This window comes from Malaclemys terrapin, chromosome 7 (genome assembly GCF_027887155.1).
Source record: "Malaclemys terrapin pileata isolate rMalTer1 chromosome 7, rMalTer1.hap1, whole genome shotgun sequence".
Classification (NCBI taxonomy): Eukaryota; Metazoa; Chordata; order Testudines; family Emydidae; genus Malaclemys; species Malaclemys terrapin.
In genome coordinates, this window is record NC_071511.1 from 57927349 (window position 1) to 57954031 (window position 26683).

At 44.7% G+C, this 26683-nt stretch overlaps 1 protein-coding gene across 1 annotated transcript in view; it reads left to right on the forward strand.

The window, feature by feature from the left end:
- The first annotated feature begins 8427 nt into the window (after positions 1-8427).
- Positions 8428-26683, forward strand: part of TM9SF3 (transmembrane 9 superfamily member 3) — an 85821-nt gene continuing 67565 nt past the window's right edge. Inside the window, exons 1-2 of the mRNA XM_054033436.1 lie at positions 8428-8651; positions 21881-22076. Of these exons, the coding sequence (XP_053889411.1) occupies positions 8568-8651; positions 21881-22076 (280 nt within the window). The 5' untranslated portion in view covers positions 8428-8567. The remainder of the gene's footprint in view (positions 8652-21880; positions 22077-26683) is intronic.

Here is a 26683-nt window from a genome sequence, read left to right on the forward strand (position 1 = left end):
ACATGGAGCCCGCTCAGCACAGCTGAGCTCACCGTCACCATATGTCCTCTGGGTGCCGGCAGACGTGGGACTGCATTGCTACACAGCAGCAGCTGCTAACTGCCTTTTGGCGGTAGACGGTGTAGCATGAGTGATAGCCGTGGGGCTGGCAGCCGTAGGGCTGCATTGCACCAGCCCCTTCCAGGCGATGGTATATTATGACTGGTACCCGTCGTCGTCGTACTGGAGTGGCTGTCAATCATGGCCACCTGGGCAGACATGCTACTGTCTCGATGATGATGGTTACCAGTCATAATATACTATTTTCTGCCAATTGCCCAATATTGTCTGCTAAGCACCCAGAAGAGGCCGAGGGCGATGCTGGGTGCTGGCGGACGTGGGGCTGGCAGACGTGGGGCTGCATTGCTACACAGCAGCAGCCCCTTGCCTTTTGGCAGATGATGGTATATTATGATTGGTACCCATCATCATCGTACTGGTATGGCTGTCACTCATGCTGCACCGTCGGCTGCCACCTTAAGATGTAAAAAATAGATTTGTTCTGTGTTCATTTGCTTCCCCTTCCTCCATGAAATCAACGGCCTGCTAAGCCCAGGGTTTCCAGTTTAATCTTTGGGGGGACCATTCTGTGTGACAGTTGTTTGTGTTTCTCCCTGTTCCTGTACCTGTACGCCATGTCGTCACTCGGCCCTCCCTCCCTCCCTCCCTCCTTCTCCTGGTCCATCAGATACTACTTTCGCGCCTTTTTTCTGACCAGGCGCCATAGCTAGCACTGGGATCATGGAGCCCGCTCAGATCACCGCGGCAATTATGAGCACTATGAACACCACGCGCATTGTCCTGGAGTATATGCAGAGCCAGAACATGCCAAGGCGAAACCCGGACCAGGCGAGGAGGCGATTGCAGCACGGCGACGAGAGTGATGAGGAAATTGACATGGCCATAGACCTCTCACAAGGCACAGGCCCCAGCAATGTGGAAATCATGGTGTCACTGGGGCAGGTTGATACCGTGGAACGCCGATTCTGGGCCCGGGAAACAAGCACAGACTGGTGGGATCGCATCGTGCTGCAGGTATGGGACGATTCCCAGTGGCTGCGAAACTTTCGCATGCGTAAGGCCACTTTCATGGAACTTTGTGACTTGCTTTCCCCTGCCCTGAAGCACCAGAATACCAAGATGAGAGCAGCCCTCACAGTTGAGAAGCGAGTGGCGATAGCCCTGTGGAAGCTTGCAACGCCAGACAGCTACCGGTCAGGCGGGAATCAATTTGGAGTGGGCAAATCTACGGTGGGGGCTGCTGTGATCCAATTTGCCAGGGCAATGAAAGACCTGGTGATAGCAAGGGTAGTGACTCTGGGCAACGTGCAGTCAATAGTGGATGGTTTTGCTGAAATGGGATTCCCAAACTGTGGCGGGGCCATAGACGGAACCCATATCCCTATCTTGTCACCGGAGCACCAAGCCACCGACTACGTAAACCGCAAGGGGTACTTTTCAATGGTGCTGTAAGCCCTGGTGGATCACAAGGGACGTTTCACCAACATCAACGTGGGATGGCCGGGAAAGGTACATGATGCTCGCGTCTTCAGGAACTCTGCTCTGTTTCGAAAGCTGGAGGAAGGGACTTTCTTCCCAGACCAGAAAGTGACCATTGGGGATGTTGAAATGCCTATCGTGATCCTTGGGGACCCAGCCTACCCCTTAATGCCATGGCTCATGAAGCCGTACACAGGCAGCCTGGACAGGAGTCAGGACCTGTTCAACTACAGGCTGAGCAAGTGCCGAATGGTGGTGGAATGTGCATTTGGACGTTTAAAAGCGCGCTGGCGCAGCTTACTGACTCGCTCAGACCTCAGCGAAAAGAATATCCCTATTGTTATTGCTGCTTGCTGTGCGCTCCACAATATCTGTGAGAGTAAGGGGGAGACCTTTATGGCGGGGTGGGAGGTTGAGGCAACTCGCCTGGCCGCTGATTACGCGCAGCCAGACACCAGGGCGGTTACAGGAGCACAGCAGGGCGCGGTGCGCATCAGAGAAGCTTTGAAAACGAGTTTTGTGACTGGCCAGGCTACTGTGTGAAACTTCTGTTTGTTTCTCCTTGATGAACCCTCCAACCCCCCCCCCCCGACCCGGTTCACTCTACTTCCCTGTAAACCAACCACCCCACCCCACCCTCCCCTCCCCCTTGCAGAGGCAATAAAGTCATTGTTTTTTCACATTCATGCATTCTTTATTAGTTCCTTACAGAGGTAGGGGGATAATTGCCAAGGTAGCCTGGGATGGGTGGGGGAGGAGGGATGGAAAAGGACACACTGCATTTTAAAACTTTAACTCTTATTGAAGGCCAGCCTTCTGATGCTTTGGCGATCATCTGGGGTGGAGTGACTGGGTGGACGGAGGCCCCCCCACCGTGTTCTTGGGCGTCTGGGTGAGGAGGCTATGGAACTTGGGGAGGAGGGCTGTTGGTTACACAGGGGCTGTAGCGGCGGTCTCTGCTCCTGCTGCCTTTCCTGCAACTCAACCATACACTCGAGCATATCACTTTGATGCTCCAGCAGACGGAGCATTGCCTCTTGCCGTCTGTCTGCAAGCTGACGCCACCTATCGTCTTCAGCCCGCCACTTGCTCTGTTCTTCCCGCGATTCAGCCCGCCACCTCTCCTCTCGTTCATATTGGGCTTTTCTCATCTCCGTCATTGACTGCCTCCACGCATTCTGCTGTGCTCTATCAGCCTGGGCGGACATCTGCAGCTCCGTGAACATCTCGTCCCTCGTCTTACGTTTTCTCTTTCTAATGTTCACGAGCCTCTGCGAAGGAGAAACATTTGCAGCTGGTGGAGGAGAAGGGAGAGGTGGTTAAAAAAGACACATTTTAGGGAACAATGGGTACACTCTTTCATTACAAGGTCGCATATTTCGGCTTGCAGGCAGCCATCGTAGGCCACAGTGTTTTGGCTTTTTTAACCTTCTTAACATGCGGGAAAGGTTGCAAACAGCAGCGCATTTCCCATATCAAGGATGAATTGGGTTGTCCATTTAAAATGGGGTTTCAATGTAAAAGGAGGGGGCTGCGGTTTCCCGGTTAACATGCGGCACAAACACAAGTAAACCACCACCCCCACACACACACACACGATTCTCTGGGATGATCACTTCACCCCTCCCCCCCACCGCGTGGTTAACAGCGGGGAACATTTCTGGTCAGAAGAGCAGGAACGGGCGCCTCTGAATGTCCCCCTTAATAAAATCACCCCATTTCAACCAGGAGAGCTTTCTGGAGATGTCCCTGGAGGATTTCCGCTCCATCCCCATACACGTTAACAGACTTGCTTGCTTTTTTTTTGTAATGTTTACAAATATTTACAAAGTTACACTCACCAGAGGTCTCCTGTGTGCCCTGAGGGTCTTGGGTGAGTTCGGGGGTTACTGGTTCCAGGTCCAGGGTCACAAACATATCCTGGCTGTTGGGGAAACCGGTTTCTCCGCTTCCTTGCTGCTGTGAGCTACCTACAGTACCTCCATCGTCATCTTCCTCGTTCCCCGAACCATCTTCCCTGTGTGTTTCTCCAGTGAGAGAGTCATAGCACACGGTTGGGGTAGTGGTGGCTGCACCCCCTAGGATCGCATGCAGCTCCGCGTAGTAGCGGCAAGTTTGCGGCTCTGCCCCGGACCTTCCGTTTGCTTCTCTGGCTTTGTGGTAGGCTTGCCTTAGCTCCTTAATTTTCACGCGGCACTGCTGTGTGTCCCTGTTATGGCCTCGGTCCTTCATGGCCTTGGAGATCTTTTCTAATACTTTTCCATTTCTTTTACTGCTACGGAGTTCAGCTATCACTGCTTCATCTCCCCATATGGCGAGCAGATCTCGTACCTCCCGTTCGGTCCATGCTGGAGCTCTTTTGCGATCCTGGGAGGACTCCATGACGGTTACCTGTGCTGATGAGCTCTGCGTGGTCACCTGTGCTCTCCACGCTGGGCAAACAGGAAATGAAATTCAAACCTTCGCGGGTCTTTTCCTGTCTACCTGGTCAGTGCATCTGAGTTGAGAGCGCTGTCCAGAGCGGTCACAATGAAGCACTGTGGGATAGCTCCCGGAGGCCAATAACATCGAATTCCGTCCACACTACCCCAATTCCGACCCGCAAAGGCTGGTTTTATCGCTAATCCCCTCGTCGGAGGTGGTGTAAAGAAACCGGTTTAAAGGGCCCTTTAATTCGAAAGAAAGGGCCTCGTTGTGTGGACGTGTCCAGGCTTAATTCGGTTTAACGCTGCTAAAGTCGACCTAAACCCGTAGTGTAGACCAGGCCTAAGACTGCCAAATTACTTAGCACTTCAAATGTACACAATGGCTTTAACTCAGATTGCCTTGAACAGCTTGAACTGGTGTTGCTAATGCAGCCCAGGGTCAAACCCTTCCCTCAGGGGGATGCCCCTATTTTGGCTGCGGAATTTGCCTCAGAATCCATCCCTTGTTGCAAAATTGAAGCTTAGATTCTGGAGCACTTGTTAATGAGCTATCAGGGCTCTCACTACTCCACCCCAGCCCTGAAGAGCCAGACCAAAGCATTTGGGCCACGTACAGAAGGTTTTTATCACCTGCATCTGAGTTTCAGTGATAATTTGGAAGAGAGAGCTACATTATAGTTTGTGTGCTGGCTCTTACTGTTTGGTGAGTATTGGATGGAAAAGGTGAAACGAAGATCAACGTGTGTTCTCCCGCCACCAATTGAGGAGGCAGAGTTGTGGGCAAAATACTTTAACTGGGTCTCAATGTGATTAGGTTAAAGTGCTGTTTGCACATTGCATCGGAAGGAGCACATGGTGCACAGACAGGGTGGAGTCATAGTTACGCTTGCACCAGATTTCTGCATCTTGCATACCTGGCTTTGTCATTCTTTGGAACCCCACTGTTCCCTAGCTCTTGAGCTGCACTGAGTCTGTGATGGTAGCAGGTAATCCCTGGAAATTAAGGTTTTGCTTCTTGAAAGAGAAAATGTTCATGTTTAGTTGCCAGTGCTTATGGCCACCACTTTGCAGCACTTTAAGTGGTAATTTTTAACTACTAGATTTTCATTTTTATGTGCCAGCAAAACAAAATTGCTTTGCCGTCACAATACTACTTTGGAATAGTCTATCGGCCACTTAACAGTACATGCTTAGTTGGTAACAAATGGAGGTGCTGGAAGAACGCCCCCACAAGTCTCCATTTTCCCTCCCCAAAGTGAATGTTATGCTTAAAAGGTTTTAATGGGTCTCTGTAGGTTATTATGGGGAGACGATTAAGTCTTGCCATATCCCACCCTCAGCAACACACAGTGTGAGCAGGGCTTTGTACCCATGATTAGGACATGAGTAGGACACTTCCTTTAATAGCTCTGTGTGTTAACTTTTCACACACGTGTTTGTGTAAACATGCCTGCCTTGTTTGACAAAGTGATTTCCTGGGCATCTTATGTCTCCAAGCACCAGTGCTTTGGGAGAGTGCCAACTCTGTCCTATATTTGCTTTTGTGTTTAGCTTTGAAATTAATATTGTCCTCTCCTTGTACCACGGTCCTAAACTACTTCAAAATAAATGTTCCACTGAGAGTGGTTTGGATGTGAACAAGGACATGCCTGGTTAGCAGCTTGAAAGTACTCCTAGCAACCCCAACTGGGGTTTTCTTTCAGCTAGTGCAGAATTAAACACTCCAAAATGGATTCCAATCTCCAAGCTGAACTGAATTGGCAGTGGAAAGGATCTTCAGTCACTAATAGGTGCAGAGAATGCCAATCCAGTAACTGCAGCACAAGAATTGGGAGTAATGAGCTGGCTTCTCTATAGCCTTTGGGTGTTTTTTTTATTTTATTTCTTTACTCTGTGCTGCACAGAAACCTAACAGAAGGACCTTGACTAAGAAATGGAATATTTATAATCTGATTGCTTACTGTCCTGTTGTGACCTTCCCCTGGTGTTATCTGGACAGGTGATCTGCTAGGTTACTCAAATCCTTGACTCTGGGAGCCAGCCTTACCCTGCTCTGCTGTGAGAACCCCCACTCCTGGGCTGTTCATGCACAGCCTCTGGCATGTAAGCTGCTCCCAGCTACGTGAGGGAGCACTTTTGGCCAGCTGCTGCTTGGCTTGTGCGACTGAATGACACTAGCCAATATCTTCGGTCCCAGACACAACCCTAGGAACCTCCATCCATGTGTTCAGTTATGCCCACTGGATGCTGCAAGCTTATATGAGTTCGTCAATTTAACAAAGAAATTGATATGTACCAGGCTTGTTATCCCAAGAGGAGTCTCTGACACACTTCAAACCAATCGCATTGCTTCAGGTAGAATAAACAAACAAATTTAAAAGATAGATTTTACATGATTATAAGTCAAAGCACAAGAAGTTAGATTTGGTCAAATGAAATAAAAACAAAACACATTCTAAGCTGATCTTAACACTTTCAGTGCACATATAAACTTATATGCTTCTGACCACAGGCTGGCTGGTTACCCTTCAGCCAGACTCTCCCCTTTGATCAGCGCTTTAGTCGTTTGGAGGTGGTGTCTATAGATGGAGGTGGACGCGAGAGAGCATGGCAAACATGTCTCCCTTTTTATCATGTTCTTTCTTCCCTCTTGGCTTTGGCCCCACCCTTCAGAGTCAGGTGAGCATTACCTCATCATAGTTCCAAACTGACCAAGGAAAGTGGGGTGACTCACTCGAGAGTCCAACAGATCCTGTGTTGCTGCCTAGGCCAGTGTCCTTTGTTCCTGCCAGGCTGGGCTGGGTTTGTCCCATACATGCCCTGATGAGGTGTGAACTGCCTCTCTGCTCCTGGAGAGTTTTGCCTGGGCTTGTTTTAAGCCATGAGGACACATTTTCAGCCTCATAATTATATATATGAAATTACAACCTATAACATTACTATAACAACAATGCTCAGTGCATCATGAGCCTTCAGAAGACACCCGATATGACAAACTTTGCATTGGATACCACACAATCATATGATAAGGATGAACACGGGCGTGCAGGGTGTTCCCCCGAGGTACAGAGTGTCACACCTGTCCACATTTAGATTTGCCTTAGGACTTGGCTTAGATATAGATTTGCAGGAAACGAACAGTTGACGTAATGTTTTGTGGTTTATCAAAGTGTAGAATTATGTTTATAAAGTGCACTTTGTTTAGCTGGACTATCTTAGCCCACACACTTTCTACCTTAATTCCCGCTAGTCACTAAAGTTCTTTGTGACTTTTCCCATCGTTTTTAATAAGCTCCAGAAGCTTATGAAAAACCAAATTTCTGGTAGGAAAGCCCACAGAAGACTGAAGAATTTCAGAGGGACTTAACCAATCTATATGCATCGGCAACATGGTGGCTGATGAAATTCAGAATTGATAAATGCAAAGTTATGCACAATAGAGGGGAAAATAGTTTACGCATATCTGATCAGATGAAGTGATTGTGTTGTCATTATTGACAGCTCAACAAAGATTTTGGCTTAGTGTGCAGCTGCAGTCAAAAAAAAAAAAATCACACCAGATGTTAAGATTGACAGGAATGAGATAACAAATATTATGGAAAAGGTCATAATATAATGCAATAGTATACCTTCAACTCTATGTGTGCAGTCCTGGTCACCCCAGCTCATAAATGATCATGTAGAATTTGGGAGGGTGCAGAGAAAGGTAATGGAAATAACTAGGGGCACGGAAAACACTCATGAGGGGAGACTGAAGAGATTGACTGATTATCTTAGAAAGGAGGTGAATAAGAGGGGACCTGATAAAAGTATAAACAATGGTGTTCTTCCTTTCTCTCAACACAAGAACAAGGGGACATTTGATGAAATTGCCAGCTGTGACCCAATGCACAGGAAGTAATTTTGGGGGGGGGGGGGGAATCTGGGGCTCAGAGTGTATTGGGGTCACCCTGCAGTAGTAACCAAGGCTAGTGAGACCCAAAGTGTGACTGGCAGGCTTACCCATCCCCAAGGAACTGCTCAGGCTGGGAGTGGGGATGGACACTACTCCAAGGACCCCACTCCCATAACTGTGGGGCCAGCATGGGTGGCTGGCCTGCTTCCCATTGCAAGGGCCCTATCCTATACCTGCAGCCCCATCGCAGCGTTTGGCCCAGGCCTGGTCAAAACGGCTGCTCCTGTTGTGTTTATAGGGTAACCTGAGGCACTGCCAACCTCCCCGTCATCCCCAATGGCTCCCCCTCATGCACAGGCTGGGGCAGCCCCTCCCCCAATGGCTCTAGCCACGTGAACGGGCTGGAGGCAGCCCCTCCCCCCGTGCCCACAGCTCGCTGCCTCGGGTGCCGCGAGGAGGCGACTCACGCGGGGGGCGTTCCGCGGAGGCCGCTGGTGCCGCGCGTGCTGACGTTTGGCTCCCGTTAGCCACCGTAGGCGCAGCGCTTCCGGTGTGCGGCCGGATGACGTGGCCGGGGCAGCGGAAACAGCGTCTCGTCGGCAGCGGCTGGGTCGGGTCCGGGTCCGGGTCCGGGCCGGGCAGAGCGAGGGCGGCTCGCGGGTAGCCTGGTGCTTGCGGTGGTGACGCGGAGGAGGCCGGCGGGGAGGATGGAGCTGCCCAGGCTGCTGCTGTGCGCGGCGTCCGCCGCGCTGCTGCTGTTGCGGGCCCGGGCCGACGAGCACGAGCACACGGTGAGGAGCCGGCTGGGCCTGCCCGCTAGCCGCGCCCCTGGTGCCCGGCGCGGCGGGTGCAGTACGGGGTGGTACAGCCGTCCCGGGGGGGGGGGGGAGTGTGTGTTTATGGAGGCGGGACCCTCAATACCCCCCACCCTGTGTGGAAGTGGGGGGGGGGCATACACCCATCCCCTGTATGTATGTGTGGGGGGAGCGGGGGGCCGTGTACATCTGTCCCGTGTGTGTGTGTTTATGGAGGGGGAGATTGTGAATACCTATGGGGGAGGGAGTGTGTGTGTGTGTGTAGATCGGGCCCTGCACACCCGGAAGTGTGGGTGGGAGGGCCTGTACACCTGTTCCCTGTGGAGTGTGTATGTTTATAGAGGAGGGGCTCTGAATACTGTTCCTTTGTGGGGGAGGGGAAGTGTAATATCTGGTTCGTAGTAGGGGTGTGGTTGCAGCAAGGAGGGTCTGTTCCGTCAGTAGGGTTTGGGGCTTTGCGGGGTTGCTGAAGAGGTCAATACTCCTTCCTCTTAATAATATTTGGTCCCAAGTATTCTCCACACCCCTCCTCCCCAAAATGCTGCTTCAGGTTGTGGGCTGTGTGGTGACCCTGCTGTCTGATGGGGACTATGCTGCCTGAACGACCGCTAGTCTCATGTCAGTCACTACCTAATCCAATCACAGTGGATGGCCATACTCTGTACTGCAGAATCCTCCTCTGGAGTGGGACGAGTGTGGGCTAAGTGGGACTAAATAGATTGGAAGAAGACCTAGCCTCTGGTTAAGTATCTGTGCTCCTCCGTTTCCCTGACTGCTTGCACCTTTTCTTCCACATGTGCACATTCCTAGTCCTTTGGTACTGCTCCCCATACAGGTACACACTGGCTCTGATTCTGTGGTTTTGACAACTTCTTTGTGATAGAAGAGCAATGAAAACGACTAAATGTCTAGAAAACATGACCTATCAGGGAAGATTGAAAAAATTGGGTTTGTTTAGTTTGGTGAAGAGAAGACTGAGAGAGGACATAAGTTTTCAAATACATACAAGGTTGTTACAAGGAGGAGGGAGAAAAATTGTTGTCCTTAACCTCTGAGGATAGGACAAGAAGTACAGTGGGCTTAAATTGCAGCATAGGCAGTTTAGGTTGGACATTAGGAAAAACTGCCAAACTGTCAGGGTAGTTAACCACTGGAATAAATTGCCTAGGGAGGTAGTGGAATCTCCATCATTGCCTAACCTGCTCTTAAAAATCTCCAAACACTTGTCAGGGATGATCTAGATAATATTTAGTCCTTCCTTGAGTGCAGGTGACTGGGCTAGATGACCTCTCGAGGTCTCTTCCAGTCCTACAATTCTATGATTTATAATAGGTACAACTTTGATAAATTCAGAATGTGCCATATAACTAAAATATCATTTAGAAATAACTTTGGTATTGTCTCCTTTTTGGCCAAGTACAGCCCTGAAGTGGTCAATTTCAAGATTTAATTATCTAAATGTGTTAGTGAAGATTGAAATTAGTAAGTGAAGAGAAATTGGGATGTAGTTCAGAGATTAAAATCTTTATGGTTTAAAGTCAAATATAGCTTTAAAAGGTCTTGTGTTCAGATGAAGTTGCTGGAAAATAAGTCAGTATTTAATTGTACATTTGTTCACTAACTTATGTGTTCCTTTACAGAGTCTTAACTTATACATCTGCTCTTTGCACACACTAGGACCTCTTGTACTGCTTGTCTACCTCTGGTGCTAGCACCTGTAAAAATGCTAGTGTAGACATTTCATAGGTGTTTTTACAGTATCCTCTGATCCTACTTGAATCAAGTTTAGATGGTATGGTAAAATGCTTGTATAGTCTGCATTGCCACTGTTGCTAGTACTGGTGGAATTGCAGAGATACTAGATGAACTGTCCAAAAAGTCCTCATATAGGTTCACCGTCAGATTCTTCCATTATTGAGGAACACGCTGAGTATTTACTAGCATTGTGTTAATGTGGGAGAACCAGTAAGTGAAACTGAGTGCTGTATTTTAGTTGTCCAGACTGAATGAAGTGCAAAGTCTAAAAAAGCAGCCTAAGTGATGAAATATAACTAAATCGTAAAAATTTTAGAAAAATCTAAGTACTAAAATGAAAATTAGCCTGATGATGTGTGTGAAATTTATAAATAAAACTTAAATTTATAATTCTTTTCCTTGATTTGGACAATTATAATTTAGCTTAAATGTGCTTTCAAAATTGATACATAAAAAGAATATACTGTTGTAGATGACCAAGAATTGTTCTCAGTCTCCCCACCCCCCCCTTACAGAATACATTCTCCAGCAACTGAAGTAAGCAAACTTTCTTAACAGTTCATGTCCCCAGAAGTGTAGGAATGGTAGTAAATACAGGATTTCCATTCTTGTAACAGATTTGAATCCCCTGAGTCTGAAGTTTTACCTACCATGGTAAATATTATAGTCTATGTGAGCACAATGTTTTTGGTACTTGAGTTGGCTCATTATGTCTACAAGGGGCCAATAAAACTTGACTTAGAGCAGGCTAGAATGAATATATAACTGCCTCTCCTGAAAATGTTTGCAGATCCCTTTTCAAAGCAGGTGAAATTAGCATTATAGAGCATGGCTCAGGATGCTGAGCAATCTTCTCACTTCTGGGAAATGAAAGGGTAAGCCTGGGGCCTTGTTCATACTACATACTAGCTAGAGTTGACGGGGCCTAGAATTCAGACGGGGTTAAAGAGAGACTGCTACTGGACATAAATTTGCCCCACCCAAAATACAAACTTTAAGTTGAAATCCCAGGTTTAATGTGTCATGAACATGAGCTGTGGAAGTTGGGCTTTAGAAACAATGCTTGATATATATTGTATGTCCATGAGGCACTGAAAGAATTAGTAATTTAGGTTTGCCAATCATTTTATTTGATGAATTCTCTTTTGGATTTTGTGTGTCGTCTTCTATTGCTGTTCCCTGTGCTGCTTTTGCTTCTTTGCCCTGGCAGTAAAAAGAAATGTTAATTATTTTTTCTGAAATATTGTGTGCTGTTGCTTCAGAGAACAATATTCTGGTAAATTTCACTCTCAACATGGGAGTAAGAAAGCAACACAATGAAGTATCTAAACATGAACTAGGGAAATACAATCTAGATGGAGCTACTATCAGGTGGGGGCATAACTGGTTGGAAAACTGTTCCCAGAGAGTAGTTATCTCTAGTTAACAGTCAAGCTGGAAGGACCTATTAAGTGGGGTCCCACAGGGATCAGTTCTGGGTCCGGTTCTGTTCAATATTTTCATCAGTGATTTAGATAATGGCATAGAGAGTACACTTATAAAGTTTGTGGGCGATACCAAGCTGGGAGGGGTAGCAAGGGAGGAGTTGGAGGATAGGATACAATTCGAAATGGTCTGAAGTAAATAGGATGAAATTCAATAAGGACAAATGCAAAGTACTCCACTTAGGAAGGACAATCAGTTGCACATACAAAATGGGAAATTACTGCCTAGGAAGGAGTACTGCAGAAAGGAAACTGGGGGGTCATAGTAGATCACAAGCTAAATATGAGTGAACAGTGTAACAATGTTTGCTTTATTCCCCAACATCACTCTGGGATGTATTAGCAGGAGTGTTGTAAGCAAAACACAAGAAGTAATTCTTCCTCTCGACTCTGCGCTAATTAGGCCTCAGTCTGGAATATTGTGTCCAGTTCTGGGCGCCACATTTCAGGAAAGATGTGGACAAACTGGAGAAAGTCCAGAGAAGAGCAACAAAAATGATTAAAGGTCTAGAAAACATGACCTGTGAAGAAAAGATTGGGAAAAATTGTGTTTAGTTTGAAAAAAGACTGAGAGACGGCATGACAGTTTTCAAGTACATAAAAGGTTGTTACAAGGAGGAGGGAGAAAAATTGATCTCCTTAACCTCTGAGAATAGGACAAGAAGCAATGGGCTTAAATAGCAGCAAGTTGGTTTAGGTTGGACATTAGGAAAAACTTCCTAACTGTCAAGGTGGTTAAGCACTGCAAGAAATTGCCTAGGGAAGTTCTGGAATCTCCACCATTGGAGATTTTAAGTGCAGGTCAGACAAACACCCGTCAGGGATGGTCTAAATCAGTGGTTCTCAAGCTAAGGCCGCCGTTTGTTCAGGGAAAGCCCCTGGCGGGTCGGGCCGGTCCAGTTTGTTTACCTGCCGCCTCCACAGGTTCGGCCGATCGTGGCTCCCACTGGCCGCGGTTTGCTGCTCCAGGCCGATGGGGGCTGCGGGAAGAGGCGCGGGCTGAGGGATGTGCTGGCCGCCCTTCCCGCAGCCCCCATTGGCCTGGAGCGGCGAACCACAGCCAATGGGAGCTGCGATCGGCCGAACCTGCGGATGCGGCAGGTAAACAAACCGGCCCAGCCCACCAGGGGCTTTCCCTGAACAAGCGGTGGCCCAAGTTTGAGAACCACTGGTCTATTTAATACTTAGTCCTGCCATGGGTGCAGAGGACTGGACTAGGTGACCTTGCGAGGTCCTTTCCAGTCCTATGATTTTATGTAGCATGTCCAGGGGTGCATGCGTTTGAAGTATCTTGATTGTTTCTTGGATTAAAATATTTGTTATCCTATTGAATTATTATCAGATAAACTTCAGTAGCCCAACACTAATTCTCTGTGGCACTGACACCTATCAGACAGATGTTTTCAGGTAAAAAAAAAAATACTAGACACCTTTCTGCTGCACCCTTTTAGTCAGTTGTTGTGTGGACTTCAGAAACATATAGATGAAATAGCCTGCAGGCTAACCTTAGCAGGGTTATCATGCTAATTTTGCCACTCTTATGAAGGATCCTAAAGCTTTGTCCCACTTGAAATGAGCTCTGTGGAAAGAAATGGGTTTGCAACATACATACCATGTGCCTAAGAATGGTCTGGCTGTTGCTGTGTTTCTTTTTAGAGTATTTTCAACTTTATGCATTTATTTTATGTTGTTTGTTGCATCCGGCTTGAAAGTGCCACTTGAAGCATTGTTGCCAACTAATGGAAATGCTTCTGATCACCAGTCCATACTACAAATACAGCTGTAAACTAGATTGGTGGTGTGCCATAATCAGAAGTATCTCGGTAATGTCTTATTGTTAGTGTGGATGTGCAATGTGGTCCTAGCTCTAGTCAGTACAGCCTTGCTGGAGGACTACCCAGAAAAAGTGTTAGAACTGCTAAAAAGTGGCCATATAGATACCACTACCCATGATAGTCATGCTAGGTGGAGCATGGTTATATTTTACTAATATTGTGTCAGTTATGAAAAAAGTTTCTAAAGCTTTAGTTTGTCAGAGATGGCACAGGCATAAGGGGGAAGCTTGTGTTTATGGTGATACTTCTCTGGGCTATTACTACATGTTTAGGCAGTCAAAATAGATCATTAGGTTCTCAACATAGTTACCAGAATTACTGAACTGATAGCAAACTTGGTACAGAAAATGCCGTGAAACCAAATTTGTGACACCTAATTAAACTTAGTGTAAATTGGTATGTTTACATCTTAAGAGTTTGGTGATAGGTATTTAAAATTGTACATTTATGCAACCTTCTATAATATTCTAAACTGAAGTAGTGGACTTTGGATTGTGGAACCATCAAGATGTTTCTTGTTCAGTCTTTGCTGATTCTAGTTTTAGAAATAGTAGCGTCATATTTCTTATCTTAGTAGGATCCTTGGACCATATACACTGTATCGTCTACTATGAAGAAACAAAACATGAAATTGCCAATTATGCCAGTCCTGAAGATGCAACACTTCTTATTTGTTGGCTTTTTTTTTTTTTGTGCTGCCTTCATGTTACATTCAACAGCACCTACTTAACAGATCTGTCTACTGTTATATTCTTGTTAGGACACAGGTGGCTATCATCTTGTAGCTGTAAGGCTGTCTTCCCAGTCTTTTTAAGGGACACTTTTTTTTTGTGCAAGGTGGGGTAGAAAGGGGATAAAGATTATGATGTAGGCATTTCTAGAATAGCATTGTCCTTTGTGGCCGCAAGATAAGTAATTCTTGTTGATTTGAAGGAGCCCTGGAGGCTTGGCTAAAGCTTGTTTTCATAGCAAAACAAATCTAAAATTGCATTTAAATAGACAAGTAAATTTGCTTACGTTTTTATTATAAACAGGAACTGCATCTTGGTAATGAAGTACAGTAACTCCTCACTTAAAGTCGTCTCGGTTAACGTTCTTTCGTTGTTACATTGCTGATCAATTAGGGAACGTGGTCGTTTAAAGTTGCGCAGTGCTCCCTTATAACGTTGTTTGGCAGTGCTTTGTCCACTGCTTGCAGAAAGAGCAATCCATTGGAGCTAGTGGTGGGGTGGACCGGCAGACCCCCATTAGCTCCCCGCTCCCCTAAGTTCCCTATGGGGCAGGCGCCCAGCAGGCTATCAATTGCCGGGCAGTTCAGCTGTCCCTCCCCCCCACTGCCGTGTGCTGCTCCTGTCTTCTGCCTTGGAGCTGCTCCCGGGAGCCTCTTACTTGCTGTGCAAAGGGGGGGGGAGAGAAGAGGGGTGCTAATGTCAGGGTGTCCCCCTGCTCCTGCCCCCCCCCGCTATTTTACCCCATTTCCATAGAGCGGGGAGGGGTGGGGGGGCGACGACAACACAACAGGGCTCAGGACGGAGGGAGCTTGCTGGCAGCAGCTGCTGTCTCAACTTGCTGATCTACTTAAAAAGGCAGTGTACTTAGAGTGGGGTCAGCATACTTAAAGGCGCAGTGCGCGACTCTCTCACACACACTGTGTGTGTCTCTGTCTGTCTCTGCCATGCTGTCTCTCCTCCCTCCATTTGTGCTGCCTTGTAGAGTGTGAGGCTACATTAACAACAATGTGTTAACCCATGAGAGCTCAGCTGAGTTCATCATTTAGCAGTAAGGCATTCCCTGGGAAATATCCCACCCTCTGACTTCACCACTCAACCAAGCTTCACAATCATCATTGCTGTGTACAGTATTAAATTGTTTGTTTAAAACTTATACTCTGTATATGTATGTGTATGTGTTATTTATATATATATATATATATATATATATATATATATATATATATATATATATATGTCTTTTGTCTGGCGAAAAAAAATTCCCTGGAACCTAACCCCCCTCCCCCATTTACATTAATTCTTATGGGGAAACTGGATTAGCTTAACATAGTTTCGCTTAAAGTAGCATTTTTCAGGAACATAACTGCAACGTTAAGCAAGGAGTTACTGTAACTACAGATTCTAAATTTAAGTAAAGTTATCATCTCATGTCCCCTGCTCTGATAATCATGACTGACCACTGACTTGTTTCACCACTTTGCACAATTACTGCATTATTACTTGTCACCCACAAGACTCATTAGAATTAATTTCTAGCTAAGGCAGAAGTTTATTCCTTTGTAAAAATGTTCTTCGTATATTTAAACAAGACAGATCAGGTAGTGTATCAAAACCCTTACCATCTTATGTGCTGTGAGAGCCAGACGCACTTTTTAGATAAATGTCTGTTTATCTGCTCTTACTTTCTCCTAGTTTTGTTGGCTTATCTTATTGTTGAGTTAGACGTTTGATACTGTTGTTCTCACACACTTTACCTGATCAATGCTAACTTTTCACTGACTATTCTGTTCGTCCTCATAGGGAGCTCCTGATGCAGTCTTCATTTTTTTTTTCTCCAAATGCCTAAATCCAGCTGTCATTGAATCTTCTGTAGCTAGAGAGGAAATTTCTGTTTGAAAAGCAGGAGAGGGAAACTATCACATCCAGTTACATAATCTTACAGTACAAGTGATTTTAAGAAAAGACCATCTGGCTCCCCTGTGGCATGCCTTATTCAATTCAATGCTGCTTTCGATACCCTAGCAGAAGTAAAAGGGACTTTGATTTGCTGTCTTGCTTTCTAAGATCATAGAGGATAGAACTGAGTAAGTGAGCACTTGTCCAGTAGATTCTCTCAGTCAGGACTCTGTTTTGTCTCATCTGCTCAGAGTGTGAGGCTAATTAGAAAGGTTTGTGAGAAGATGTAGGCTTAATGACTTCTGTATATTTACGACATTGATTTAAAACTCAGTCTCACAGACTTGTATGATGTGTCTGAATGACTTACCTAGTGCCTGAAATCATTTCTCCAGACTGAGGGAGTGCCTGCCACTTATTACTTAGATTTGTAGCCTGGTACGTAGGTGGGAAGGACAAATGGGTGTCATGTTGGATTCTCATAACAGAGGAATTATCCCATATTTCCTTGTATTTGTTTCATAGGCAGCCCAGGTTTCAGTGGCTTCTACCTTATTAGTTAGAAAATTACATTAATACAGATGCTTTCTGGCTTGCTTCCACGTCCAAAGCTATCCACAGCTTAAAGATTCTTACTTAAAAAGGAACACAATTAACTTTCCCAGACTTTTGATTGCCTTTTACTTCTAACTTCTGCTTTCAAACACACAGTGATCTGAAAAAGACAACACAACCTATATTGGTAGGTTTGCATTTCTTTTACCTCTACTACAATATAAACTGCACATGTTCTGGGGAAAATGCACATCCTCTCCACAATTCAATTTCCACAACACTAGCCACATCAATTTCTACACAAGGTGTAACTAGTTCTTTTTTGAACACCGAGTAAAGGCCATTTACTTAACATATAATCCAAAAGGCTATCCTTTGAGGGTTTTACCAGAGACCCACTCATCTACCTGCTGACATTCTAACAGAGAATTACACAGAGAACAGAGGGAATTATGGCCTAATAGGATCCTATTACAGGAATTTCGACTAATACTGATCACTACAGGGGACGGGACAGAAAGATCCCAATTCGACCTCAGAGCTTCATCGCACGCGATGGCTTCCACTCTGAGGAACGCTCAGTTCCGTCCACACACCTAACGCCCAAATGTATAAAACAGAAATTCATTAACCGGTTAACCAGAACAGAACCAGACCAGAACCGGATAGTGTCTCCTTATCCTATTGGGACTCACCTTATCGGAACACGAATCCCAGGGGCCGCAGTGAAGCAGAGAAAAGGGGCGAAGCACCCTGTTGGCGCCGTTCCCAGTTCGCCGCAGCCGCCCGGAGTCCAATGGCCGAGCTAAGAGAGTTCCATCTGGGGTCACCAGAAACCGTCACCGAAATGTTGGGTCCACCTAGCTGAGATCCAATAACAGCCAGACAGGGATAAGGAAGAGTTGCTTTATTCTGCAGAAGAAAGGAGAGCTTTGCACCTTGGTACAAAAACTCTGTCTTACACAAATTTCACAGATCCTTTATACACATTCAGACAAAGACCCTTGCCATGTTAACACTTGATTGGTGGTTGCCAGAGCTGTGCTTCTGTTATCTGGTCAGTGAAAACCGGCTTGGGGCTAGTTCCCTCTGTCTCAAGGCAGGGGAGAGAAGACACCTCACTACACAGTAGCCTGAACTTTTGAACTGTCTGCTTCCCCCTAATGGCCACTGGTTGACATAAAGGCTGCTAGCTGTTAAGGGGGGTCACTAGTAACTTTCACAGTTGGAAGAAATTCCAATACAATTACTCACAAGCAAAACAAGAGGTCTATCCATCCCCCAAGGAACTTACAATCTTAGTTGAACATATCATACAATTCATTGTAGGGATGTATTGCAAGGATGAAGCTAATAATAGTAAAAAAGACTTTTAGATGCACTGTTTTTGTATAAAGCAACAGAGGGTCCTGTGGCACCTTTAAGACTAACAGAAGTATTGGGAGCATAAGCTTTTGTGGGTAAGAACCTCACTTCTTCAGATGCATCTTAAAGGTGCCACAGGACCCTCTGTTGCTTTTTACAGATTCAGACTAACACGGCTACCCCTCTGATACTTGTTTTTGTATATAGCTTTATATATGTTTTGTATAACAAGTGGTAGTTCTTCCTACTTCAAAAAATCAATCTGTCTATTTCCAAGCTCCTAAATTCTCTAATACTTCTGTTGTTTGCTTAATTAAGGAGGGAACAGTTGTCTTGTCTTGTACTTATAGTTGGCTTGGCTTCTTGGCAAGTCACACTTCATACTGTTGGGAGAATGGTAACTGTTATTTGCAAGTTTGCTACACTGATACGTTTATGGCACTGCATAAATAAATGGTGCTTTATAGGCAAGGTATGAGCTCTTCCCCCAGAGGGTTTACAGTCCAAGATGCAAGAGAATTAAGTTCTTCTCTTAGATAGGAGTTGCTCCTGTCTTCAGGGATGTTTATGATTTGGCTAGGTTTGAGTGCTTCCTGTGTTTAGGGTTTGTTGCTAGTGTAGCGGGGAAGTGTGATAAACATCTTACTGGAATGATTGAAGTTGTCCTCTTCTGCTCATTTTACTCTTTGAAGTCTCAAGCCTTAATTAAATGTTGTGGGATAGGATATTATGGCTTTCTAATTATGAAGTTTTTTGAATGATAAGGAAGAGATGTATGTTTCATTGTGTTTTGGTGGTGATTATTTTTGCATCTTTGGTTCCTGCTAGATGAAGGTACTGATCAAAACTGGTTTTCTGATAGCAAGGTGGAAGGAGTGCTAGTAGCAAATACTATTACCAATAAATACATGTCTGCCTTAAATAAAGTAATGAGTGACCAGGAAACTTGGTGGAATCTGATACTCCATCTTTATCTCACCTCTTTGTGAGAGGCAGGGGGAGTCTGTCTTTAATTTGCTTATTCAGTGGCCTAAGACTGAAACTGGTAACTCATTTCACAATGTCCCACTAAATGGTCTACAACTACATCACACAACCACCATAACTCCCATGTCCCTCTCAGCTGAGAGGCAAGGGATTGAATGAATTCCTTTTCATGCTTAATTGGGTCCTCTCTCCCAAGAGCGAAATGATGGCATTCTGGGTTGTGAGAGGAAAACAGCCTCCTGTCACTACCCATGTTTGTGTGTTTTCTATATTTGTATTATAGTAGCATCTGGAAGCCCCTGTTGAGATCAGGGTCTCAATATGCTGAGCACATATGAACACAAAGTCCCTGCCCCAAAGAGTTGACCGTCTTGTTACAGAATTAATCTACAATCTGTTCTGAAGATAAATGGAGGAATTCACTCTCAGGCCTGTCAGTCTGTTTTTTTTAATTAACATGTTTATATTGGAACAAGAAAGCAGAACTTTGTCTTGTTTTAATACTTACTTATATAATTGATTTAATTCATTTTAAAGGTGACCTGGAATGCTTCCCAAAAAATTTTGAGATCACCATTCAGTAACAGACTGCCTGCAAATAAGTACATTATTAAAATGGGAGTTAATTTTTTTTCCTCTTAACTTTCTGTGGAAGACAAGAGTTTAGAAGCTTAAGAAAATTAACACAATCCACTACTGAAAAAGAATACAGCGCCGTTTACAAGCCAGCATGTCATCAACTGTTGCATGAGAGAAACAGTACTTGAGAGAAATTTGGATCTTGATAGGTAACGCTTGAATACTTGAACATTTACTCAAAAACCACTAGGGGGAGGAAGGTACAAAAGTCAAGTCAGGCATTACAAAAGGAGAGAAAGATGGGGATATAGCCCTCAATCTGCCAGCAGAATCAGAAACATGGTAAGGAGCCTAATGTTCACTTCAGTTGTTGAGTGCTATACTTCCCACCTTCCCTCAGCTTTCTGCAAGGATGGATTGTTATGCTGCACCAGTATAATCTTTCAAGTTGGTGGTAGAGAGAGGGGAACCTCTTCTGGCTTTCTCTGACATGTTGTATTGTTTTTCTTTGCTCTCCTCTCATTTCTCCTTCCCCATCCCTAAAATCTCCTGTACCTCTGCTACTTTCCCAAGTAAAGTGAAACTGACAAATGGCTGGTTAGTATTAATGCTGGACATGCAGTAGTGAAACTGACCAAATATTTATCACTGATTGCTGCAGATGTAATACAAAAGAGTACAAGGCTTTCCATTATAAGCAGCTTTGATTTGTTAATAAAGTGGCATAATGGAATGAAAGGATTAAATCTTTTTTCTCAAAACATGGTGACTTAAATTCATAATTCAGAATAAAACATATTTTTAAGCACTCATGGTTCAAGCACTCTACATGTGGGTTTGTAGCTAATTATTTCTAGGCCCAACTAGCTTTATGACAGTTAACTATTCATATAATTGTGTTTAAGGACTTTTGTTAATTTGTTGAAATGAAAAGTGTCTAACTCTTATCTACCAGTTACTTTGACTGCACAATAAAAAATACACTTATGCCTAATTGACATTTGATTCTCCTTTCCACCCAAAGTAACATAAATATTTGTTCCATTTATATACATCTCAGCCTTGTGAGAACACTTCATTCTTGCATATTTATGGGGTCTGAATTTTAGCTCTTAAGTAGGATTGAAATGGATTTGCCATGTGCAAATACAATTATATGCACCTATTCCTGGCTTGAAAACCGGACCCAGGTGGTTTGGTGAATTGATGGTATAGTCACCACTATTGAAGTGTGGAGGAAAGGCTAGCGGTAAACTGTTTTAGTCCTGTAAAGACTGTTAAAAGCATAATTAAAAAAAAAAAAAAAAAAACTAGTCAAGGTTAGCATTTTACAAAGTGTATCACACATGATAACTTAAACACTTTGGTTCTTATTTTTGTGAGTCCATCCCAACATCTGAGCATTAATGGAGACATTTATCTGAGGAGTGCATATATTAAGAGTGTTTGGAATTATTATGATAGAACTTGAAAAAACTACATTTACTGACCAGAGGTAGCTACAAGTGATGAGGTTTTAATTGCTTTTACAGAGAAGTCCAGGGCAAAACCCAGTTGAAAGGGCTAAACTTATTGCTACTTCTAGTTATTAAGATGGAGGGTACTTGTGTTCTACCAAGGTACAATTTACGCATCCTGTATGGAGTCTTTGGCAGATTTATACAGTTGCAGATAAAAAAGATAAAGGAGTTTCTCTTCAATGCTTTTTGTAAGTTTCTATGCTTTCAATTTCTGGGAATGTTACCTGTAAAGGGCCACTGATGCTTCATACCCTTATGCCAAATATTTGTTTAAATACCTAAGAGGAGCAGGCATAGATTTCTCCCCCACCCCCTTCCCCAAATATTTGTCTTATGTGATGCTCTTTTAGTTGTCTAACTCAAAGTGCAGATGGTGTTTGGACCTCTCCTTTCTGAACTCCTCAAATATACCACTGCCTCTCTAAATAACATGAAGAATGGATGTGCTTACTTTTACTGTGATAGACTTCTCATATGTTTCAATATTCTTTCTTTTAGTACCAAGATAAAGAAGAAGTCGTTCTTTGGATGAATACAGTAGGACCTTACCACAATCGCCAAGAGACATACAAATACTTCTCTCTTCCCTTCTGCGTGGGATCAAAAAAAAGCATCAGTCATTATCATGAAACACTAGGAGAAGCACTTCAAGGAGTTGAATTGGAATTTAGTGGTCTGGACATTAAATTTAAAGGTAAGCATTCTAAGATGTATTAAAAAATCCCCTACATTTAATCTCTGAATTAAAAACTCCTGGGTAAGAAACACTTTCAGTTCCCTTGACTAGTAGATTTCTCATTGTTGATCACAACTCTGTATGAAAACAGAGGCTTTTATTACAAATGGTCTCTTAAACACACTGAATTTCTTTGTCTCTCTCATTCACCCCTTAAAGATATCTTCTTGCAGCAGTTAATAAACTTTTGTGGTAATTGATTATGGCCATTCAAATGTTGAATGTGGACAGGGTTGAAGAAAATCAAAGAATGCTCAGTATGAAAGTAGAGTATATTGCTTTTATTTCTGAAGGTTAAAAAGTTTTCGAAATATAATAGTGCAGCTCTTAATTTATGAACAGAGTACATATAAAATGACTGCTCAATACCACATGTTGGCACAAGTAGATCTTAGAGGGGCTTCTCTTTGCTTTTCTGTATTATTGAAAACAGGGCAACTCAGACATACGAGATATTTAGCCATATGCCCTCTTTAGAAAAACCTAGTGTAGAACGGGGTGGGCAAACTTTTTGGCACAAGGGCCATATCTGGGTATGGAAATTGTATGGCGAGCCATGAATGCAATTGGTGGTGCAGGAGGTTGCTCCGGGCTGGGATCAAGGGGTTTGGAGGGTGAGAGGAGGATCAGGGCTAGGATGGGGGTTGGGGTGCAGGCTCCGGGCGGTGCTTACCTCAAGCAGCTCCTCGAAGTAGCGGCATGGCCCCCTCTCTGGCTCCTATGCAGAGGCGCAGCCAGGTGGCTCGGCACGCTGCCCCATCTGCAGGCGCTGCCCCTGCAGCTCCCATTGGCCATGGTTCCTGGCCAGTGGGAGCTGTGGGGGTGGCACTTGGGATGGGGGCAGTGTGTGGAACCTCCTGGCTGCCCCTGTGTGTAGGAGCTGGAGAGGGAACATCCCGTTGCTTCCGGGAGCCATGGCATGCACAGAGTGGTGCGAGCCCACAGCTGGAGCACCGGAGCGGGGCAAGCCCCGGACCCTGCTCCCTGGCAGGAGCTCAAGGGCTGGATTAAAACGTCTGAAGGGCCGGATGCGGTCCCCAGGCCGTAGTTTGCCCACCCCGGTGTAGAATATAAAGAATGTATTGAGGTTGATTTTGAAGGAAAACTAGTTTTGTAGAACAGAGCATGTTCTGTGGCTTTAATCTTACTCTTTAAACTTCTGTGTTCTGGTAATACTGTTCCTATTGGTGTGTAAAATTGGAATTATGGTTTTGCTGTTTTTGCTATTGGGGTGGACACAAGCTGTGGACCTCTTCCAGACCCTCTTCAGCATAATAAAGGAAGAACTTGAAAGTGAGAATGTGGGTACTACTGTGACTACATTTTTCAAGTATGCTGAGCACATGCAGCTCCTCTTGAGATCAACAGATGCTGTGGTTGTTCAGCACTTTTGAAAGTCCTGCCCAAAATTAATGTTGTTGAATATTCTATCCCTCTTGTTTACTCTTTCAGTTGTAAATGCATCACTAATGATTTTTTTGCCCAGTATTTTTATAAAAATAAAAGTTGGTAAAACATAAAATTGAAAAACCAAAAATATATAGGTCTACTTTCTATAACAATTCAGACTGAAAGCACTGCTACCATTAATTTTCTTTTTGTATGCAATGTTTGAACCTTTTTTTGAATATAAAGTTAAAAATAAATTGGAGTTGGGTTTAGGGAAGGGAAATGACATGAAGTTCCACAGTTAAGATTTATCACTTTCCAGTTAAATGAATTGAAAGAAATAATGGGACTACTACATTTAAAATAATGATCAACAGGATAATTGGTGTCTTACTTCCTCTTCTGAATGGATATTCTATGAACTACTAGCTTCTACAGTGAATCTCTAAAACTAAATGTGAAATTGCACAATACATAGGTTACATGTAACCTGTGCCGAAGACTGTTAAAATGAGCTACAAAACCGACTTAACTTGGTAGAAGTTCCACTTTGAAAGGGTTTTTTGTAGTCTTCTGTAAAATGGATCATTGCTGATGGTAAAAATCTGTATCTACAGAGACACAAAGCACAATGAAGTTACTTAAAAATAATAGAAAACACATGTACTGTTAGATTAACAGTAGATCATTGGTCTTTCAATGTCCTTTCAGTATCAGGAAAAATCTTTTTTGCTTTTCCAAAAATAAAAATAAAAAATGCATTTGCTGAGGCAGGTCAGTTGTTTAGCATAGCTGCTCTTAACTTGTCTGGTAAGTATTCTTAACTTATGAAGAGTTCACAGAGCAGCATGGTCTGATAAACCATGCATGCTCATCTGCACTGCTTAGCTTAAGTTTCAAAGCATTTTATTGACTAATGAGAAATTGCTATGAGTCTACATGAAAAATATACTCAATTTCTCCCTAGAGAACTAAACATACCAGCAAAAAGCAGATCTAGATGGGAATACAGAGGGTACACGTAAGCTCCAGAGGCAGCATACTACTGAGGAGGCTAGCCCCACAAGTGCTGGGAAGGGAGAAGGCACAAGGATTCCTAGCGGGTCATTGTTATTGGGCCATGCTCTGATGGCTCCATTTTCGTATTGGATTTCTTGCTTTTATATGGCTGGAAAATAGCGACTCTTTTCTACCTCCTTTGACTGTTGGAAAGGAGGAGCTTTCTTCCACACTCTCCTGAGGGTCGGGTGGGGCAAGGATTCTACTATTCAAACTTTACACCACAGCATCATGACTATGAATGGTCTCTACTGCTCTCTCCAGCCTTTTTGGGGCCATCTTCCTGCACGAATAGCTCTACTACCTTCTTCTGCAGTTGCTTAGAACTTTCCCAGGAAGACGCCTGAGACTCAGAGGAGTGTTTACACTTTCACTTGCTGCTCTTCATAATACTGTATCACTGTTCACTCAGCATAGCATTGTCATGTATCAGCAGACGCACTTGGGAAGACAACACTGCATTGGTTTAGGTTCACTTTGTGTTTGAAGATTATGATTAGCCCTTGAGGGCTAGAAACTCCAGTATTAAAACATTAAGAATCTGAAAGTGAAACTGACTTTATAGGTTTTTTGTTTGCCAAGCTGAAAAATGCAGTAAGTCAATAAAGCAAAAAGTGGACTTGCAATATTAAGACTGAAATATTAAGGTGCCAGTGGTTATTTGCAATTTAAGTTGTGTCTCTTTAAGAAGAGAGAAAATGCAAGATGGAGTACAGTGTCCCAAAATCTTGAGTACTGCCAAAATCTAACTGAAGCTCCCAAGACTATGCAAAAGCCTTTACGTAAACTGATCTTTTCCCTGGAGTTTCTAGCAGAAGCAGTGAATCCCCAAATTACAGCTTGGCTGACCTATATGGCAGAATGATTCAGTCTGCTTCACTACTTGACTGCTCATTTCTGCACTTGTGGATTTTAACATTAGCTGCCATTTTTTGGTGGCCGTCACTGGCACAGGTAGTAAGGTTCACTTAACATAGTCAGAGACAACCTAGGGAGAGGAAATCACTACCATTTCCTGTCAGGTAAGGTAGCTCTTACATCCCTGGCTGATAAGAAGGAGAAAGACAAATTAGGCTTTTCCTTTTCAGTAGATTAAACACTAGTTATTTACTAAGCCACTTTGATAGGAAACACTAGTGGAAATAGGTGGATAAAAGCAGTGATTTTCAAACTTTTTTTTCCAGTTGAAGAAAATTGTTGATGCCCGTGGGGCAATGGAGCTGGGGATGAGGGGTTTGGTGTGTGGGAGGGGGCTCTGGGATGGGGCAGGGGATTGGGGTGTGGGAGGGGGTCATGGCGTTGGGCTGGAGGTGCATGTTCTGCGGTGGGGCTGGGGATGAGCCGTTTGGGGTGCAGGAGAGGGCTCCAGGTTTGGGGGGGCTCAGGGCTGGGGCAGAGGTTAGGGTTTGGGAGGGGATTAGGGCTGGGGGTGCAGGCTCTGGGTGAGGCCAGGGATGATGGGTTTGGAGTTCAGAAAGAGGTTCTGGGTTTCAGGGTGGAGGGGCTAAGGGCTGGGGTAGGGGATTGGGGCGCAGGCTTACCTCGGGCGGCTCCCGGTGAACGGCGCAGCAGGGGTGCTAAAGCAGGCTTTCTGCTTTTCCTGGCACCACGGACTGCGCTGCTCCCCAGAAGCAGCAGGTCTGGCTCCTAGGCAGAGGCGTGCAAGTGGCTCCATGTTTGGCCTGCAGGCACACCGCTCTCTCTCCTCCCTGGTTCCCATTGGCCAGGAACCGCCAATAGGAGTGTGGAGTTCTGTGTCGTCCCTCCCCTCCCTTCCTGGCCTAGGAGCCAGACCTGCTGCTGGCCGCTTCCGAGGTGCAGCGTGGTGTTGGAACAGGTAGGGACTAGCCTGCCTTAGCCAAGCAGCACCGCCAATGGGACTCTTAATGGCCCGGTTGGTGGTGCTGACCAGAGCTGCCGCGACCCAATATTGGGTCGCGACCTACAGTTTGAAAACCACTGGATTAAAGGATGGTCTCTCCTTTAGGTAAGTCTTGGAAAGGTCATTGTAGTGACTTGGGGGTGGGAGGGAAGGTAGTTAGTTACAACTCATTCTCTGCACATGCCAAAAAGAGTTCCTAGAATAAGAGAATTCTCAGATTTAAGATAAACTTTGC